Source organism: Oncorhynchus keta, chromosome 16 (genome assembly GCF_023373465.1).
Source record: "Oncorhynchus keta strain PuntledgeMale-10-30-2019 chromosome 16, Oket_V2, whole genome shotgun sequence".
Taxonomy (NCBI): Eukaryota; Metazoa; Chordata; class Actinopteri; order Salmoniformes; family Salmonidae; genus Oncorhynchus; species Oncorhynchus keta.
This window is the reverse complement of record NC_068436.1, coordinates 17,727,426-17,749,560: the sequence shown is the minus strand read 5'-3', so window position 1 is coordinate 17,749,560 and position 22,135 is coordinate 17,727,426. Positions and strand designations below refer to the sequence as shown.

The 22,135-nt window shown below is 43.4% G+C and overlaps 2 protein-coding genes and 1 long non-coding RNA gene across 5 annotated transcripts in view; 1 reads left to right on the top strand and 2 right to left on the bottom strand.

Annotated features, from left to right (window-relative positions):
* LOC127907998 (uncharacterized) overlaps positions 1–22,135 on the top strand; it is a 49,065-nt gene that overhangs the window by 1,820 nt on the left and 25,110 nt on the right. The window lies entirely within an intron of this gene.
* Positions 1–22,135, bottom strand: part of LOC127907996 (C-type lectin domain family 6 member A-like) — a 90,521-nt gene that overhangs the window by 56,364 nt on the left and 12,022 nt on the right. The gene's annotated exons all lie outside the window — the stretch shown is intronic.
* LOC118371773 (CD209 antigen-like protein A) lies at positions 10–20,856 on the bottom strand. Of its 2 annotated transcripts, none has more exons than XM_052464914.1 (6): positions 20,623–20,856; positions 6,428–6,541; positions 6,108–6,341; positions 5,845–5,987; positions 5,638–5,738; positions 10–2,396 (listed from the first exon to the last, which is right to left on the bottom strand). In XM_052464914.1, exons 1-6 carry the CDS (start codon positions 20,762–20,764, stop codon positions 2,249–2,251), a joined length of 882 nt encoding a protein of 293 aa, XP_052320874.1. In that variant the 5' UTR covers positions 20,765–20,856; the 3' UTR covers positions 10–2,248. The 2 variants fall into 2 exon arrangements, with proteins under 2 accessions (XP_052320874.1, XP_052320876.1); XM_052464916.1 differs by having other exon boundaries at positions 6,428–6,526.

The window sequence follows — 22,135 nt, the reverse complement described above, 5'->3', positions numbered from 1 at the left end:
AGAATCAAACTGAGTGTAATGGAGTTATTTAATAACAATGAATGAAACATAATCCAAACACTAAATGTAACAAATAACAACAATGGGTACGAGGACCCGTCACGCACCAATACAAATAATATATACAACACTGACATACAAACAATCTCTGACAAAGACATGAGGGGAAACAGAGGGTTAAATACACAACAGGTAATGAATGGGATTGAAACCAGGTGTGTAGGAAGACAAGACAAAACCAATGGAAAATGAAAAATGGATCAATGATGGTTAGAAGACCGGTGACGTCGACCGCCGAGCACCGCCCGAACAAGAAGAGGCAACGACTTCGGCAGAAGTCGGGACAGTTAATTAACATAAACTCAGCAAAAAAAGAAACATCTTCTCACTGTCAACTGTGTTTATTTTCAGCAATCTTAACATGTGTAAATATTTGTATGAACATAACAGGATTCAATAACTGAGACATAAGCTGAACAAGTTCCACAGACATGTGACTGGTGTGGCCAACAGCTGCATTAAGTACTGCAGTGCAACTCTTCCTCATTGACTGCACCATAATTGCCAGTTCTTGCTGTGAGATGTTACCCCACTCATCCACCAAGGCACCTGCAAATTCCCGGACATTTCCGGGGGGAATGGCCCTCACCCTCTGATCCAACAGGTCCCAGACAGGCTCAATAGGATTGAGATACGGGCTCTTTGCTGGCCCTGGCAGAACACTGGCATTGCTGTCTTGCAGGAAGTCACGCACAGAACGAGCAGTATGGCTGCTGGCATTGTTATGATGGAGGGTCATGACAGGATGAGCCTGCAGGAAGGGTACCACATGAGGGAGAAGGATGTCTTCCCTGTAACGCACAGCGTTGAGATTGCCTGCAATGACAACAAGCTCAGTCCGATGATACTGTGACACACCGCCCCAGACCATGATGGACCCTTCACCTCCAAATCGATCCTGCTCCAGAGTACAGGCCTCGGTGTAACGCTCATTCCTTCGACTATGAACGCGAATCCAGCACTTTTTGCCAGTCCTGTCTGGTCAAGCGACGGTGGGTTGGTGCCCATAGGCCATGTTATTGCCGGTGATATCTGGTGAGGACCTGCCTTTACAACAGGCCTACAAGCCCTGAGTCTAGTCTCTCTCAGCCTATTGCGGACAGTCTGACCACTGGTGGAGGGATTGTGCGTTCCTGGTGTAACTCGGGCAGTTGTTGTTGCCATCCTGTACCTGTCCCGCAGGTGTGATTTTCGGATGTACCGATCCTGTGCAGGTGTTGTTACACGTGGTCTGCCACTGTGAGGACGATCAGCTGTCCTGTCTCCCTGTAGCGCTATCTTAGGCGTCTCACAGTATGGACATTGCAATTTACTGTCCTGGTCACATCTGCAGTCCTCATGCCTCCTTGCAGGATGCCTGAGGCACGTTCACACAGATGAGCGGGGACCCTGGACATCTTTGTTTACCCTCAAATATACATCAACATGTTCAGTAGGTCCAGGACTATAATAATGGGTCATTAGAATGTCCAGACAATATATTCAACACTACAAACTGCTCCAAGTGGATATTGAGGGTGGGTAGTCTTAACCAGTGAGGATGAGGTGACAACATAAACCACCAGGGCTCTCGTCTCTCGTTATGAACCTAATTTGTTGAGGCGTTTTGAGTGACAGCTGGTTGAACCACTGAAAATATCAACTTCACTTCCCTCTTTTGGAACCCATATAGGGGAACAACAGTCAAATACGAGCATTTGATATTTAACTTGACAACAAAGACTGACTGTCAAAGATGATTCATTTACATCGTTTGATACCCTTTGATATCTCTACTACACCCATTGATTGGTGATACAGTCACCTCCTATACAGTGTCTGTAGTGGTGGTTTGGTACTGTTGAGAATGTCATCACCAGGCCTAAATTGGAGACTGTAAATATCTGTAGCCAGTAAGAAGAATGTATTTAATTGGAATTGACCAAATGCACCGCATACAGTGTGAACAAAGGCAAGTGTACTAAATTCATGTTGACTCTGGTAAACAGGAAGCTATAATGTCAGGAAATAAGCATGACATTTATTAATATACTAATACAAACAAATACAACATTTGTGTGCATGGGTTTGAGAGAGAGAGAGACAGAGAGAGAGAGAGAGACAGAGAGAGAGAGAGAGAGAGAGAGAGAGAGAGAGAGAGATGCACTGGAGTCTACTGTATGTGTTACAGCATGTTGTTATGGTGATGTTAAAACTCTTTCTCACAAACCCAGTTGATTATGCTGTCACATGACAAGTCATTCCATGCCTTCAGAGGACTCTGATCTTTGGGTATCTCAGCACAGTCCTCGTCACCATTAGGACCTGCATTATCAGGCTGTTTGGCATACCAGTACCTTCAGGGTTAAAAACAGTCAGATATAATGGTTAATACCAGTACCTTCAGGGTTAAAAACCATCAGATATCATAGTTAATACCAGTACCTACAGGTTTAACAACAGTCAGATATAATGGTTAATATCAGTACCTTCAGGGTTAAAAACAGTCAGATATAATGGTTAATACCAGTACCTTCAGGGTTAAAAACCATCAGATATCATAGTTAATACCAGTACCTACAGGGTTAACAACAGTCAGATATCATGGTTAATACCAGTACCTTCAGGGTTAACAACAGTCAGATATCATGGTTAATACCAGTACCTTCAGGGTTAAAAACAGTCAGATATCATGGTTAATACCAGTACCTTCAGGGTTAACAACAGTCAGATATCATGGTTAATACCAGTACCTACAGGGTTAACAACAGTCAGATATCATGGTTAATACCAGTACCTACAGGGTTAATAACAGTCAGATATCATGGTTAATACCAGTACCTACAGGGTTAACAACAGTCAGATATCATGGTTAATACCAGTTAGACGTCACAGTTAGAACATCACATTCAGAAATATTATGTGTACATTTTTCATAGTTAATTGTGTTGACTGGTATCATCAATGACCTGTATTGAACTTGGACTTCCGGCGCCGACAGAGATGGCCGCCTCGCTTCGCGTTCCTAGGAAACTAACTACTTTTTGTTTTTTTATGTGTTATTTCTTACATTAGTACCCCAGGTCATCTTAGGTTTCATTACATACAGTCGAGAAGAACTACTGAATATAAGATCAGCGTCAACTCACCATATTATTATTATCAGTAAGACCAAGAATATGATTTTCGCAAAGCGGATCCTGTGTTCTGCCTTTCGAACCAGGACAACGGAATGGACATTGACGAATACGCTGGTTCATTAGAACGTGCGTTGAAGATGTCGTTCCCATAGCAACGCTTAAAACATTCCCTAACCAGAAACCGTGGATTGATGGCAGCATTCGCGTGAAACTGAAAGCGCGAACCACTGCTTTTAATCAGGGCAAGGTGACTGGTAACATGACCGAATACAAACAGTGCAGCTATTCCCTCCGCAAGGCTATCAAACAAGCTAAGCGTCAGTATAGAGACAAAGTAGAATCTCAATTCAACGGCTCAGACACAAGAGGTATGTGGCAGGGTCTACAGTCAATCACGGACTACAAGAAGAAATCCAGCCCAGTCACGGACCAGGATGTCTTGCTCCCAGGCAGACTAAATAACTTTTTTGCCCGCTTTGAGGACAATACAGTGCCACTGACACGGCCTGCAACAAAAACATGCGGACTCTCCTTCACTGCAGCCGAGGTGAGTAAGACATTTAAACGTGTTAACCCTCACAAGACTGCAGGCCCAGACGGCATCCCCAGCCGCGCCCTCAGAGCATGCGCAGACCAGCTGGCCGGTGTGTTTACGGACATATTCAATCAATCCCTATACCAGTCTGCTGTTCCCACATGCTTCAAGAGGGCCACCATTGTTCCTGTTCCCAAGAAAGCTATGGTAACTGAGCTAAACGACTACCGCCCCGTAGCACTCACTTCCGTCATAATGAAGTGCTTTGAGAGACTAGTCAAGGACCATATCACCTCCACCCTACCTGACACCCTAGACCCACTCCAATTTGCTTACCGCCCAAATAGGTCCACAGACGATGCAATCTCAACCACACTGCACACTGCCCTAACCCACCTGGACAAGAGGAATACCTATGTGAGAATGCTGTTCATCGACTACAGCTCGGCATTCAACACCATAGTACCCTCCAAGCTCGTCATCAAGCTCGAGATCCTGGGTCTCGACCCCGCCCTGTGCAACTGGGTACTGGACTTCCTGACGGTCCGCAACAACAGGGTAGGCAACAACATCTCCACCCCGCTGATCCTCAACACTGGGGCCCCACAAGGGTGCGTTCTGAGCCTACTCTCCTGTACTCCCTGTTCACCCACGACTGCGTGGCCACGCACGCATCCAACTCAATCATCAAGTTTGCGGACGACACAACAGTGGTAGGCTTGATTACCAACAACGACGAGACGGCCTACAGGCAGGAGGTGAGGGCCCTCAGAGTGTGGTGTCAGGAAAATAACCTGACACTCAACGTCAACAAAACTAAGGAGATGATTGTGGACTTCAGGAAACAGCAGAGGGAACACCCCCCTATCCACATTGATGGAACAGTAGTGGAGAGGGTAGTAAGTTTTAAGTTCCTCGGCATACACATCACAGACAAACTGAATTGGTCCACTCACACAGACAGCATCGTGAAGAAGGCGCAGCAGCGCCGCTTCAACCTCAGGAGGCTGAAGAAATTCGGCTTGTCACCAAAAGCACTCACAAACTTCTACAGATGCACAATCGAGAGCATCCTGGCGGGCTGTATCATCACCTGGTACGGCAACTGCTCCGCCCACAACCGTAAGGCTCTCCAGAGGGTAGTGAGGTCTGCACAACGCATCACCGGGGGCAAACTACCTGCCCTCCAGGACACCTACACCACCCGATGTTACAGGCAGTCCATAAAGATCATCAAGGACATCAACCACCCGAGCCACTGCCTGTTCACCCCGCTATCATCCAGAAGGAGAGGTCAGTACAGGTGCATCAAAGCTGGGACCGAGAGACTGAAAAACAGATTCTATCTCAAGGCCATCAGACTGTTAAACAGCCACCACTAACATTGAGTGGCTGCTGCCAACACACTGACTCAACTCCAGCCACTTTAATAATGGGAATTGATGGGAAATTATGTAAAATATATCACTAGCCACTTTAAACAATGCTACCTAATATAATGTTTACATACCCTACATTATTCATCTCATATGTATACGTATATACTGTACTCTATATCATCTACTGCATCCTTATGTATTACTAACCACTTTAACTATGCCACTTTGTTTACATACTCATCTCATATGTATATACTTTACTCGATACCATCTACTGTATCTTGCCTATGCTGCTCTGTACCATCACTCATTCATATATCTTTATGTACATATTCTTTATCCCCTTACACTGTGTATAAGACAGTAGTTTTGGAATTGTTAGTTAGATTACTTGTTGGTTATTACTGCATTGTCGGAACTAGAAGCACAAGCATTTCGCTACACTCGCATTAACATCTGCTAACCATGTGTATGTGACAAATAAAATTTGATTTGGTTTGATTTGATTTGGAGCCTTATTGACAGATTAGTTATTATCTCTCACCCTGTGGTCAGTGGGGTACCGTCCACCCATTTCCAGGTCCCCTCAATAACAGAGTCAGTCAGACCAATCCAGACTCTCTTCTTGAGGTCGAAGAGAAATGTCTGTTGTTGAAAAATATATATAATTATATGTTTTATCTTTTACCCCCTGCACAACATTATATTTTCGCTCTCGCTCTCGCTCTCTTTCTCTCGCTCTCTCTCTCACCTGTTCCTTATCACTGTTTATGATCACCAGGTCTGCTCCTCTCTCCAGACAATCCTCTCTGCTCTCCTTCCAGGTTTTAGTCTCAGTAGACAGGAAGTACCAACTGGATTCAAACTTCTGCCAGCCAGCAGGACAGGTTTGTTCTACAAGATGATTGACATGAATTTCCTTCAAATTATCACAATGTACACTTAATATAAGAATACAGACTCATGATCATGTTTGTGGGATTAATTATAATTTATTACTGTAGGTTTACTCACTGCAATTGGTAAGCCACCCCCTAAGAACATCTCTCTCAGTCTGTAGCTGTTCTATCTGTTTAGTCAGGTTGTTGTAACTGGTCTGTAGCTGGTCTCTCTCAATAGTCAGGTTGTTGTAGCTGGTCTGTAGCTGGCCTCTCTCAGTAGTCAGGTTGTTGTAGCTGGTCTGTAGCTGGTCTCTCTCTGCAGATGAGTTGGTTTTATAGGCTAAGAAACTCTTATAAACCCCATAATCTGTTACAACAACAACAAAGTTTATAATTAAAAGAGATAGTCACAGAACTGCTGGTGAATTGTAGGAATTATAACTTCAGACTTACAGTAGACAGACAGGCCTATGATCCCAGCAAGTAGAACACACAGCAGCCCCAGACACACTGCAGCAACTCTGGAGGATCTCTTCCCTGAGTTATCAGGCTCTGTGGACACAGGTACTGTACATAGCATCATCAATGAGACACAATCGAACATGAACCATCTGGTGCAGGGCTCATTGGTAGATTCCAAGGTTTTGTCTTGAGCGAATGATCAGTGGCAGGAACATAATTTGCAAATTGACTACAAAAGCCCAAATAAATATAAAATGTGACTAAAACGTAATAATTTCAAACCTTCTTACGTTAGTGTGTCTCTCTATTATACTTGGGAACAGATTTCCAAAATTAAAATCAATAGGGGCTGATTTCCTCGGTATCTGCTAGCATGCCATTCACCTCCAGTCATTGCGCTAACTCTAGTTAGCATTGGCTCACAAAACTAACGCTAACTTCCTTCATACGGGATACAGTCATAAAAATGTAATCTGCAAGCTCGTCTGTCTCTGGGGAAGTAGATAAAGGGCCAAAATCCTGAAGTATCACTTCAGTTTAATTTTGTCTCCAAATTGACATCATTGAAGGACAATGTCTAAATTTGACTTAAGTGGAAGATAGGATTCGCCCCAAATGATCCCAAAGTATGAAGCATATCTGTTGTTACATCTGTAAATGGAAGAAGAATAGCTGTACAATATTATACGGGAGTTGTAGCAATGAGACAAGATAGTAGCTACTACAACAATTGGACACCACGAAATTGGGGAGAAAAAAATTAAATAAAAAAGAAATAAATACAAATTTAAAAAACAATATCCGAAATTCTGAACATCCCACGGGGCACCATTAAATCCATTATTTAAAAAATGAAAGAATATGGCACCACAACAAACCTGCCAAGAGAGGGCCACCCACCAAAACTCATGGACCAGGCAAGGACGGAATTAATCAAAGAGGCAACAAAGAGACCAAAGATAACCCTGAAGGAGCGGCAAAGCTCCACAGTGGAGAATTTTGTATCCATCCATAGGACCACTAGAAGCCGTACACTCCACAGAGTTGGGCTTTATGGAAGAGTGTCCAGAAAAAAATGCTTAAAGAAAAAATAAGCAAACACGTTTGGTGTTCGCCAAAGGCATGTGGGAGACTCCCCAAACATATGGAGAAGATACTCTGGTCAGATGAGACAAAAATTTAGCTTTTTGGCCATCAAGGAAAGAGCTATGTCTGGCACAAACCCAACACCTCTTATCACCCCGAGAAGCATGGTGGTGGCAGCATCATGTTGTGGGGATGTTTTTCTTTGGCAGGGACTGTGAAACTTGTCAGAATTGAAGGAATGATGGATGGTGCTAAATACAGGGAAATTCATAAGGGAAACCTGTTTCAGTCTTCCAGAGATTTGAGACTGGGACAGAGGTTCACCTTCCAGCAGGACATTGACCCTAAGCATACTGCTAAAGCAACAGTCGAGTGGTTTAAGGGGAAACGTTTAACTGTCTTGGAATGGCCTAGTCAAAGCCCAGACCTCAATCCAATTGAGAATCTGTGGTATGACTTAAAGATTGCTGTACACCAGGGGAATCCATCCAACTTGAAGGAGCTGGAGCAGTTTTGCCTTGAAGAATGGGCCAAAATCCCAGTGGCTAGATATGCCAAGCTTATAGAGACATACCCCAAGACACTTGCAGCTGTAATTGCTGCAAAAGGTGGCTCTCCAAAGTATTGACTTTGGGGGTGAATAGTTATGCATGCTCAAGTTTTCAGTTTTTTTGTCTTATTTCTTGTTTGTTTTACAATAAAAAATATCTTCAAAATGGTAGGCATGTTGTGTAAATCAAATGATACAATGATACTCCCACTCCTCTTTCTATTCTGGTTAGTGCCAGTTTGCGCTGTTCTGTGAAGGGAGTAGTACACAGCATTGTAAGAGATCTTCAATTTTTTGGCAATTTCTTGCATGGAATAGCCTTCATTTCTCAGCACAAGAATAGACTGACTCGTCTTTGTTTCTGGACATTTCGAGCCTGTAATCAAACCCACAACTGCCGATGCTCCAGATACTCAACAAGACTAAAGAAGGCATGTTTTATTGTTTCTTTAATCAGGACAACAGTTTTCAGCTGTGCTAGCATAATTGCGAAAGGGTTTTGTAATGTTCAATTAGCCCTTTAAAATTATAAACTTGGATTAGCTAACACAACGTGTCATTGGAACACCGGAGTGATGTTTGCTGATAATGGGCCTCTGTACTCCTACGTAGATATTCCATAAAAAATCTGCCGTTTCCTGCTACAATAGTTATTTACAACATTAACAATATCTAGATGGCATTTCTGATACATTTGATGTTATTTTAATGGACAAAACATTTGCTTTTCTTTTAAAAACATGGACATTTCTAAGTGACCCCAAACTTTTGAACAGTAGTGTGCATCTCAAACTACAACTTCCATGTGTCCCATGGGATTGTTGGTTTAAACACATGAGGCAAGAGCTGCTCTGGTGGAGGTAGGGATATTGTAGAAAGACTTTCAGCCATCCTCGTTTGACAAATGTTCTGTGAATCAAAGCTAATTGAAGCTTATGCTTGTCTCAATGAATAGCATAACCGAAATACAACAGATATAGAACTACCATATTAGCTCTGCATAAACCAATTAGACTGTCCAATCAATGATACCAATCATGAATGACTATCAGTGATGAACATCTCTCTCTCTCTCTCTTTCTTTCTTTCTTTCTTGTTCCTTATCACTGTTTATGATCACCAGGTCTGCTCCTCTCTCCTCTCTGCTCTCCATCAAGGTTTTAGTCCCAGTAGACAGGAAGTACCAACTGGACTCAAACTTCTGCTAGCCTTTAGGACTAGTTTGTTCTACAATATGATTAACATACATTTCCATCAACTTATCATGATGAACATTTAACAAAAGAGTAAAGACACACTATATCCTTCCTGTTTGGCCCTGTCCGGGGGTGTCCTCGGATGGGGCCACAGTGTCTCCTGACCCCTCCTGTCTCAGCCTCCAGTATTTAAGCTGCAGTAGTTTATGTATTGGGGTGCTTGGGTCAGTTTGTTATATCTGGAGTACTTCTCCTGTCCTATTCGGTGTCCTGTGTGAATTTAGGACCATGCCTCAGGACTACGTGACATGATGACTCCTTGCTGTCCCCAGTCCACCTGGCCGTGCTGCTGCTCCAGTTTCAACTGTTCTGCCTTATTATTATTGGACCATGCTGGTCATTTATGAACATTTGAACATCTTGGCCATGTTCTGTTATAATCTCCACCCGGCACAGCCAGAAGAGGACTGGCCACCCCACATAGCCTGGTTCCTCTCTAGGTTTCTTCCTAGGTTTTGGCCTTTCTAGGGAGTTTTTCCTAGCCACCGTGCTTCTACACCTGCATTGCTTGCTGTTTGGGGTTTTAGGCTGGGTTTCTGTAGAGCAGTTTGAGATATCAGCTGATGTACGAAGAGCTATATAAATACATTTGATTTGATTTGATTTGATACAGAGTGTATGAGATAAATGTCTTACTGTTGGTTTACTTAGTGAGATTGGTAAGCTGCTAATAAAGTCTCTCTCAGTCTGTATCTGGTCTCTCTCTTTAGTCAGGTTGTTGTATCTGATCTCAAGCTGGTCTCTCTCTTTAGTCAGGTGTCAGGATTTGGCCAGGGTTGTTCCGGTTTTTGGTCACTAGATGCCCCCATTGTGCCTTTTGACCTTTTGTTTTCCCTTGATCCCCATTATTATTTGCACCTGTGCCTCGTTTCCCCTGATTGTATTTAAACCCTTTGTTTTACTCAGTTCTTTGCTCTGTGTTTGTATGTTAGCACCCAGCCCTAGTACTCTGTGAGCTCTTGTTGATCCCGGTGGACTCTCTTGTGGAGTTTTGTTCTTGTTTGTTTATTTTTGAGTATCTTTTGAGTATCTTTTGAGGCTTTTTGTGCTGTGCCTTCCACCTTGTGGATTTGCCTTTTTATCTTGGAGGATTGCCTTTGTTCTTGTGGAATTCCTTTTGAGGTTGTGGAGTTACATGTTTTCCTGAAGAACTTCACTTTTTACTTCATTAAATACACCGACTCAAGTACTGCTGTGTCTTCCTCATCTTCTGGGTTCTGCTGACTATTCGTGGCTCAGTTGGTTTAGTGACTGTTTCTCACTCCAGAGATCTGGGTTTGTAACCGGGTCCTGACATCAGGTTGTTGTATCTGGTCTGTAGCTGGTGTCTCTCTGCAGAGTTTTTTAAGACAACTAATAAGGACTACTGAAGCTGAATTATAAGAACTATATCTACACTGAACATAAATGTAAAACATGTAAAGTGTTGGTCCCATGTTTCATGAGTTTAAATAAAAGATCCCATAAATGTTCCATACGCACAAAAAGCTTATTTCTGTCAAATTTGGTTTACATCCTTGTTAGTCAGCATTGTCAAGATAATCCATCCACCTTTCAGGTGTGGCAAATCAAGAAGTTGATTAAATAGCATGATCATTACACAGGTGCACCTCATGCTGGGGGCGGTAAAAGTTAGTTTTGAGAGAGCATGCAATTGGCATGCTAAATTCACGAATGTCCACCAGAGCTGTTGCCAGAGAATTGAATGTTAATTTCTCTACCATAAGTATTTCTGTCTGTAATAAAACCCCTTTGTGGCTGAGCCTGGCTCCCCAGTGGGTGGGCTTGGTATACTGTCTATGGACAAACTGCAGCAACTAGGAAGGATCTCTTCTCTGAGTTATCAGGATCTGTCGACATATATGAGACATGCTCTGTGTGTGTGTGTGTGTGCGCAATCTTACCTGAAGCAACAACTCCATCTCTTGTACTGGGCTTGAAGGCTCTTACGTTTGCATATAATTGGCCATCAATGTCTGTGTTCTTCATTGCATCAGGCTCATCGTTTTCATAGACTCCCTCTGACATCTTAACACACTCGTGGTCAAATACAATAACTTCTACTTCTACTTCTAACCTCAACTCTATTGTACGTCTGTAGCTGTGTCTTCTCCCTGCACTGTCCTGCATCTGTGTGACTCACTGTAGTGACACTATGTTTTTAACAGTCAACCACAGTGGAGGGGAAACACCACGCTTCCACCAGCCTTAGTTTGTAATCTAAACATGTTTCCCATAATGCTCATTATGTGATATTATGATTAAACTTGTTAGGTTCTAAATATCAGAGTAAGAACTCAACGGACACTATGAGAGCTTCGACCAACTTTATCCCAAAGGATGGAACAGCTGAACAGACAAAGACATATTTCCACCAGTGGTAATATACATACCCCAATTTGGTTGGAGTCTCCTCCTTCTCTCTAACTTCACATCTTTATTGCTAGGCAGGAAGTTAAGTGATATGGGCAATAAACTGTTCCTTCTGCCTTAAGGTGATCTGACCTGACCTCAATCCCCTTCTTCACAAATCCACAGCTCTCCACCCTTATCAGTGCCTGCCAACATGTGATTGTTTTCCCTGCACTCAGTACATTCCAAGCTTAATTGCATCCTCCATATACAATCCACCTACAAATATTTCTCCCCTCATATCTCTAGATTAACTATAAGAACTTTTTTTTAACCGTAAGGATCCAAAATGGCGTAGCAGTAAGACGTCTTGTCGTGTCGCGTCCCTTTGTATATATCGTTTTTTTTTTTTTTTTTAGTTTTTACATATTTTTCTTTGCATATCTTTTAAAACATTTTGCTCAACCTCAACTTCTAAATACTCTCCTGCAACCCGCCTCACCCAATGTAGCTATTTTTCCTAAAGTATTTATATTTACTTCGGATCCGGAACCCCTCGACTGAAGCTAGCCAGCTAACTACCAGCAAACCATTGCTAGCGGTCTTCAGCTAACCGGTCATCAGCTAACCTTCAGCTCGGAAAGCTCTCGCCAGTTCGAACAACGCGACGCTAACCAGAGCATAACGGACCTATTTTTTTTTATCCCCGGTTTCCCACCGCAAACGGAACATCTTCAGCTGGATCTTCACAACTAGCTATCTAGCTAACCGCAACCCCGGATGATTACTCCTGGCTAGCGTTTCCACCCACTTAGCTTGAAGCTAGCCCGGCCAGAGCCCTTGTGCTACCACCGTAGCATACTCCTGGGCTACAATATCTGGACCCATGACCGGTCTATCGATGTCACCGCATGAAGAGGAATAAACAGAATCACCCCATCGCGACGTCCCCCAAAGGCTAACTCTCTAGCCCTTGCTATCTCCTTGCTTGTTAATTTGGCCTGCTAACTGCTAGCTTGTTTAGCCCCGGTCCGCTAACTGCTACCTTGTTTAGCCCTGGCCTACTAACTGTTAGCTTGTTAGCACAGGCCTGCTAACCGTCTGAATCGCTGCGTCCCAAACACTCACTGGACCCATATTTACTTTCTATCTCTTTTGATTTTTAATTTGTTTATACCTTCCGGTAACCTGCCTCACCCAATGTGATACGTAATCGCTATTATTTTTAATTTTTAGAACACACTCAAGAACCTCCAGAAGCTAACCAGCTAACTAGCTACAAGCTATTTAGTCATTGTTAGTTTTTTTAACCTGGATAACACTTACCAGTCCAGCTTCCCTGCCCCATCCACCGCTGCCCCCTGGACACTGATCACTTGGCTACATAGCTGATGCATGCTGGACTGTCCATTAATCACGGTACTCCATTCTGCTTGTTTATGTTTTATCTGTCGGCCCCAGCCGCACTCAGGCTCTGTGTGTAGTTAATCCGACCCTCCCTCTGCCGAGTTAACGCCATTTTACCTGCTGTTGTTGTGCTAGCTGATTAGCTGTTGTTGTCTCACCTACTGTTTTAGCTAGCTCTCCCAATTCAACACCTGTGATTACTGTATGCCTCGCTGTATGTCTCTCTCAAATGTCAATATGCCTTGTATACTGTTGTTCAGGTTAGTTATCATTGTTTTAGTTTACAATGGAGCCCCTAGTTCCACTCTTCATACCCCTGATACCTCCTTTGTCCCACCTTCCACACATGCGGTGACCTCACCCATTACAACCAGCATGTCCAGAGATACAACCTCTCTCATCATCACCCAGTGCCTGGGCTTACCTCCGCTGTACCCGCACCCCACCATACCCCTGTCTGCGCATTATGCCCTGAATATATTCTACCATGCCCAGAAACCTGCTCCTCTTATTCCGACCAGTTTTGATAGCCTTTAGCCGCACCCTCATACTACTCCTTCTCTGTTCCGCGGGTGATGTGGAGGTAAACCCAGGCCCTGCATGTCCCCAGGCACACACATTTGTTGACTTCTGTGATCGAAAAAGCCTTGGTTTCATGCATGTCAACATCAGAAGCCTCCTCCCTAAGTTTGTTTTACTCACTGCTTTAGCACACTCTGCTAACCCTGATGTCCTTGCCGTGTCTGAATCCTGGCTCAGGAAGGCCACCAAAAATTCGGAGATTTCCATACCCAACTATAACATCTTCCGTCAAGATAGAACTGCCAAAGGGGGAGGAGTTGCAGTCTACTGCAGAGATAGCCTGCAAAGTAATGTCATACTTTCCAGGTCCATACCCAAACAGTTCGAAGTACTAATTTTGAAAATTACTCTCTCCAGAAATAAGTCTCTCACTGTTGCCGCCTGCTATACCGACCCCCCTCAGCTCCCAGCTGTGCCCTGGACACCATTTGTGAATTGATCGCCCCCCATCTAGCTTCAGAGTTTGTTCTGTTAGGTGACCTAAACTGGGATATGCTTAACACCCCGGCAGTCCTACAATCTAAGCTAGATGCCCTCAATCTCACACAAATCATCAAGGAACCCACCAGGTACAACCCTAACTCTGTAAACAAGGGCACCCTCATAGACGTCATCCTGACCAACTGGCCCTCCAAATACACCTCCACTGTCTTCAACCAGGATCTCAGCGATCACTGCCTCATTGCCTGTATCCACTACGGAGCCGCAGTCAAACAACCACCCCTCATCACTGTCAAACGCTCCCTAAAACACTTCTGTGAGCAGGCCTTTCTAATCGACCTGGCCCGGGTATCCTGGAAGGACATTGACCTCATCCCGTCAGTTGAGGATGCCTGGTCATTCTTTAAAAGTAACCTCCTCACCATTTTAGATAAGCATGCTCCGTTCAAAAAATGCAGAACTAAGAACAGATACAGCCCTTCGTTCACTCCAGACCTGACTGGCCTCGACCAGCACAAAAACATCCTGTGGCGGACTGCAATAGCATCGAATAGTCCCCGCGATATGCAACTGTTCAGGGAAGTCAGGAACCAATACACGCAGTCAGTCAGGAAAGCTAAGGCCAGCTTCTTCAGGCAGAAGTTTGCATCCTGTAGCTCCAACTCCAAAAAGTTCTGGGACACTGTGTAGTCCATGGAGAACAAGAGCACCTCCTACCAGCTGCCCACTGCACTGAGGCTAGGTAACACGGTCACCACCGATAAATCCATGATTATCGAAAACTTCAACAAGCATTTCTCAACGGCTGGCCATGCCTTCCGCCTGGCTACTCCAACCTCGGCCAACAGCTCCGCCCCCCCGCAGCTACTCGCCCAAGCCTCTCCAGGTTCTCCTTTACCCAAATCCAGATAGCAGATGTTCTGAAAGAGCTGAAAAACCTGGACCCGTACAAATCAGCTGGGCTTGACAATCTGGACCCTCTATTTCTGAAACTATCCGCCGCCATTGTCGCAACCCCTATTACCAGCCTGTTCAACCTCTCTTTCATATCGTCTGAGATCCCCAAGGATTGGAAAGCTGCCGCAGTCATCCCCCTCTTCAAAGGGGGAGACACCCTGGACCCAAACTGTTACAGACCTATATCCATCCTGCCCTGCCTATCTAAGGTCTTCGAAAGCCAAGTCAACAAACAGGTCACTGACCATCTCGAATCCCACCGTACCTTCTCCGCTGTGCAATCTGGTTTCCGAGCCGGTCACGGGTGCACCTTAGCCACGCTCAAGGTACTAAACGATATCATAACCGCCATCGATAAAAGACAGTACTGTGCAGCCGTCTTCATCGACCTTGCCAAGGCTTTCGACTCTGTCAATCACCATATTCTTATCGGCAGACTCAGTAGCCTCAGTTTTTCGGATGACTGCCTTGCCTGGTTCACCAATTACTTTGCAGACAGAGTTCAGTGTGTCAAATCGGAGGGCATGCTGTCCGGTCCTCTGGCAGTCTTTATGGGGGTGCCACAGGGTTCAATTCTCGGGCCGATTCTTTTCTTTGTATATATCAATGATGTTGCTCTTGCTGCGGGCGATTCCCTGATCCACCTCTATGCAGACGACACCATTCTATATACTTCCGGCCCGTCCTTGGACACTGTGCTATCTAACCTCCAAACGAGCTTCATTGCCATACAACACTCCTTCCGTGGCCTCCAACTGCTGTTAAACGCTAGTAAAACCAAATGCATGCTTTTCAACCGTTCGCTGCCTGCACCCGCACGCCTGACCAGCATCACCACCCTGGATGGTTCCGACCTTGAATATGTGGACGTCTATAAGTACCTAGGTGTCTGGCTAGACTGTAAACTCTCCTTCCAGACTCATATCAAACATCTCCAATCGAAAATCAAATCAAGAGTCGGCTTTCTATTCCGCAACAAAGCCTCCTTCACTCACGCCGCCAAACTTACCCTAGTAAAACTGACTATCCTACCGATCCTCGACTTTGGCGATGTCATCTACAAAATTGCTTCCAACACTCTACTCAGCAAACTGGATGCAGTTTATCACAGTGCCATCCGTTTTGTCACTAAAGCACCTTATACCACCCACCACTGCGACTTGTATGCTCTAGTCGGCTGGCCCTCGCTACATATTCGTCGCCAGACCCACTGGCTCCAGGTCATCTACAAGTCCATGCTAGGTAAAGCTCCGCCTTATCTCAGTTCACTGGTCACGATGGCAACACCCATCCGTAGCACGCGCTCCAGCAGGTGTATCTCACTGATCATCCCTAAAGCCAACACCTCATTTGGCCGCCTTCGTTCCAGTACTCTGCTGCCTGTGACTGGAACGAATTGCAAAAATCACTGAAGTTGGAGACTTTTATCTCCCTCACCAACTTCAAACATCAGCTATCTGAGCAGCTAACCGATCGCTGCAGCTGTACATAATCTATTGGTAAATAGCCCACCCATTTTCACCTACCTCATCCCCATACTGTTTTTATTTATTTACTTTTCTGCTCTTTTGCACACCAATATCTCTACCTGTACATGACCATCTGATCATTTATCACTCCAGTGTTAATCTGCAAAATTGTAATTATTCGCCTACCTCCTCATGCCTTTTGCACACAATGTCTATAGACTCCCCTTTTTTTCTACTGTGTTATTGACTTGTTAATTGTTTACTCCATGTGTAACTCTGTGTTGTCTGTTCACACTGCTATGCTTTATCTTGGCCAGGTCGCAGTTGCAAATGAGAACTTGTTCTCAACTAGCCTACCTGGTTAAATAAAGGTGAAATAAAAAAATAAACTAATGAATAATCATATTTAAAGTTCAGAAATCCAAGCCCATCAAACTGAAGTGATAATATACTTCATGATATGACTCTATATGTGATGTATGTGTGACTCATATATGAGTATGTGTGAATTCACAGGGTCACAATTTGGGATGTGTTAAACTAAATTGGGATCCTGTTAATTGACATATACACTACATATATCCTGACTGAGTTTACAGCACCCCCAGCCTTCAAATGGAAAGCACATTATGGCTCTCACTCTGTGACTGGTGGTGTAGGGGGGAGTTGTCCCTAAAATCTGATCTTAGGGTCAGTTTTGCATTTCCACCACAAATGGTTAAGGTTAGGATCAAGTGGGAGAGGGGTGGGGTTGCTGATCCCAGATCTGTACCACCGATGACCATATATCTATCTTTCTGTGAGATTTAGGATAAATGATATTCAGAATGAAACTCTGGCGGTCAACTTGGTTTAGGGGTGAATTTCACCAAAAGCTGTAATTCTGACAAAATCTTCATAGTTTCAGTTTGACAGATTTAATTGAATAGAAAAAGAAAAAGCCTCCACACGTTTTATGACAAAACATTCATATTTCCACCCTGTCTTTCAGTACAACATAACATATACATACATACCAGTTACATCTAATGACACAACTCTCTCTGCACTGATTCCACTGTTCAACATGACATCTACCTACATGAACTATTATACAACTCTACAGCTCTACTCTATTCCACAGGAGGAGAGAAAACATCACACAGACCATTAGATACAGGGACAGAGTCAAAGGTGTCCCTCTGGTGGACGGAGTACTAACTACAGGTACAGATGTAGTGTTTGTGACAGAGACCTGGGTGGATGTAGTACTAACTACAGGTACAGCTGTAGTGTTGGTGACAGAGACCTGGGTGGATGTAGTACTAACTACAGGGACAGATGTAGTGTTGGTGACAGAGACATGGGTGGATGTAGTACTAACTACAGGGACAGATGTAGTGTTGGTGACAGAGACATGGGTGGATGTAGTACTAACTACAGGGACAGATGTAGTGTTGGTGACAGAGACATGGGTGGATGTAGTACTAACTACAGGGACAGATGTAGTGTTGGTGACAGAGACATGGGTGGATGTAGTACTAACTACAATAGGATCCTGTGGTAATAATGATGGACTTTGACTTAAGATGCTTTTGGGAAACCGGCCCTGGGATGTAGAGCTCACAACCACTCCCACGTTGTCTGCACTGTCCACTACCACCGGCTCTGCTTTCTTTGAACCGCAGGTGGCACTGTAGACCACCCGAGTCACATTCTTGGCCCTGCGGCCCACCTCTGTAGAAGTGTTGATTTGCCCTGGCATAAAACGATTCGCGTCTCTTTGACATCTTCGATTAGGTTGGCAGAGAGCTGCCAGTTTGAGGAGCTCCATGCTAATGGACAGTCAGAGGAGACCACTGAGGTACAATAACAGCTGGAGACTGCATCCAAGATGTCCGCCCGTTGTTATCAAGGTAATCATGTTCGCATAATCAGATTCATGGACGTCTATATCCCGGGTGCATCCGGTTTACACAGCCAACATCACATGTGCAGTAACACTAAGTGCACAGGAACATTGTCATTAAGTCATCCAAAAACATGCCAGACATTGGATGAATATAAAATGTTTTTTTAAAAATCAGCCTCAACAACAAATATTTCAATAATTCAATGGATGTTTTGTGCGCGAATGTGATGACTTAAGTGTCTTATTTGGACATTTCTAATTTGGATTCTCAATGTGGCCGTGTTTGGAAAATTGTCTTTCTGGGCCGAGCCTCTGTTAAACTGCAGTAAGAAAACCTTCAAAACCATCCATCTTCCTCTGTAGCTGGCCTCTCTTTAGTCAACTTGTTGTAGCTTGTCTGTAGGTGGTCTCTCTCATTAGTCATGGTGGTCTAACTTATCTGTAGCTTGTATCTCTCTTCAGTTAAGTTGTTGTAACTGGTCTGTAGCTGGTCTCTCTCCTCAGGCAGGTTGTTGTAGCTGGTCTGTGTCTAATCTCCTACTTCAGTCAGGTTGTTCTAGCTTGTCTGTAGTTGGTCTCTTTCCTCAGTAAAGGGCTGGGATAACTGGCTTGTAGCTGGCCTTTCTGCAGATGTGTCATGGTGCTGATCTCACTGTTCCCCCCAGTGTGTCTGCACTGTTGTAGATATCCACAATCCTCTCCTCCATCTCACCTCTGTCAAACTTGACCTTCTTGTTCCTATCTGGTTCAGCATAGATGACCTTTGACATCTTTAACAATACGTGGGTCTTTCTTTCTATGTTGGTCTACTATACATTAAGTCTCTGCTTCTAGAATTAATGTGGTGGTCTTCCAACATGGCCACCAGGAGGCGTCGTACGTCAACTGAAAGACAGATATATCTCTGTCCCTGAGTCATCTGTTTGACTCCGTCTGTGTGACTGCTGTAGGTGTTAACTCTAGGGAAGTATCATATATATGACACGGGTAGTTGTGGCTATGCTAATACAACAAAATAGAACAAGTTGGCACACTGTGTGTGTGTGTGTGTGTGTGTGTGTGTGTGTGTGTGTGTGTGTGTGTGTGTGTGTGTGTGTGTGTGTGTGTGTGTGTGTGTGTGTGTGTGTGTGTGTGTGTGTGTGTGTGTGTGTGTGTGTGTGTGTGTGTGTGAGAGATTGTTACAGTGGTTATTGTTAAACCATTTTCTGCAGAACAATATAAATCATTCCATGTCTCTACATGATCATCTTGTCCAGAGTATATCTCAACATGGGACTTGCTATTTGTGATGATGGACAGGACACTGTCATACCAGGAAGATATAGATCATAGAGGGGGAGTGGAGAACAAAGACTAGTTGTTAACATATATTAAATATCATATGTAACAGCCCCAAGATAATTCAGGGAGTTTCCAGAACTCCTCCTTCCTTTCACCTTTCTGCTGATTTGGACCCTCTGTTTACTCCCAACATGTTCAGGAGGTCCAGGACTACAAACATGGGTCATTATAATGTCCAGACAATAGATGTGACACTACAAACTGCTCCAAGTGGATATTGAAGGTGGGTAGTTTTAACCAGAGAGGATGAGATGGTGACATAACTGGCCGCAGCACTCTTCTCTCTAAATGAATCTGATTGGTTGAGTTTGAGTGACAGCTGGTTGAACCACTGAAAATATCCACTTCACTTCCCTCTTTTGAGACCCATATGGGGGAACAACAATCAAATATGAGCATTTGATATTGTGCTTATATGTAACTTGACAACAAAGACTGACTGTCAAAGATTATTAGAACACACAGCAGCCCCAGACACACTGCAGCAACTCCAGAGGGTCTCTTCCACCACTGAACATGTACTGAAAAACACATTATTAAACATCTTAGGTAATGTGTTTTACTGTATCATCCACACAAATAAAGATTTAGTAAAACAAGTAAAACAGGGTAATCTCACCTGTTTAATATATTGTGTGGTATGAGTGTGTGTGTGTGTGTGTGTGTGTGTGTGTGTGTGTGTGTGTGTGTGTGTGTGTGTGTGTGTGTGTGTGTGTGTGTGTGTGTGTGTGTGTGTGTGTGTGTGTGTGTGTGTGTGTGTGTGTGTGTGTGTGTGTGTGTGTGTGTGTGTGTGTGTGTGTGTGTGTGTGTGTGTGTGTGTGTGTGTGTGTGTGTGTGTGTTCATGCAATCTTACCTGAAGCAACACCTCCATCACTTGGACTGGGTTTGAAGGCTCCTATGTTGCCATATAATTGGTCATCAATGTCTGTGTTCTTTATTGCATCAGGCTCATCGTCTTCAAATCCATCTGAGTTTTCATAAACTCCCTCTGGCATCTTAACACACTTGTGCTCAAATACAGCAACTTCTACTCCTTACTTCAACTCTAATATACGTCTGTAGCTGTGTCTTCTCCCTGCACTGTCCTGCGTATGTGTAACTTTAGGTAGTGAAACTCTTTATCAGTCAACCAAAGTGTGAAATTAACGCAACACTGGCCACCACGTGACTTGCACCAACCTTAGTGTGATAATATAATACGACTCCCACCAGTCTTAGTTTGATAATATAATACATGATATGACTCCCACCAGTCTTAGTTTGATAATATAATACATGATATGACTCCCACCAGTCTTAGTGTGATAATATAATACATGATATGACTCCTTCCAGTCTTAGTGTGATAATATAATACATGATATGACTCCTACCGGTCTTAGTTTGATAATATAATACATGATATGACTCCTACCAGCCTTAGTTTGATAATATAATACATGATATGACTCCTACCAGCCTTAGTTTGATAATATAATACATGATATGACTCCTACCAGCCTTAGTTTGATAATATAATACATGATATGACTCCTACCAGCCTTAGTTTGATAATATACCTCATTATTTGACTCCCACCAGTCTTAGTTTGATAATATAATACATGATATGACTCTTACCAGCCTTAGTTTGATAATATACCTCATTATTTGACTCCCACCTGCCTTAGTTTGATAATATAATACATGATATGACTCCTACCAGTCTTAGTTTGATAATATAATACATGATATGACTCTTACCAGCCTTAGTTTGATAATATACCTCATTATTTGACTCCCACCTGCCTTAGTTTGATAATATAATACATGATATGACTCCCACCTGCCTTAGTTTGATAATATAATACATGATATGACTCCCACCAGTCTTAGTTTGATAATATAATACATGATATGACTCCTACCAGCCTTAGTTTGATAATATACCTCATTATTTGACTCCCACCTGCCTTAGTTTGATAATATAATACATGATATGACTCCCACCTGCCTTAGTTTGATAATATAATACATGATATGTCTCCCACCAGTCTTAGTTTGATAATATAATACATGATATGACTCCCACCTGCCTTAGTTTGATAATATAATACATGATATGACTCCCACCTGCCTTAGTTTGATAATATAATACATGATATGACTCCCACCAGCCTTAGTGTGATAATATAATACATGATATGACTCCCACCTGCCTTAGTGTGATAATATAATACATGATATGACTCCCACCTGCCTTAGTTTGATAATATAATACATGATATGACTCCTACCTGCCTTAGTTTGATAATATAATACATGATATGTCTCTATATCATGCTATACGATGTATATGTGAATTCAGAGTCCCAATTTTTAATGAGC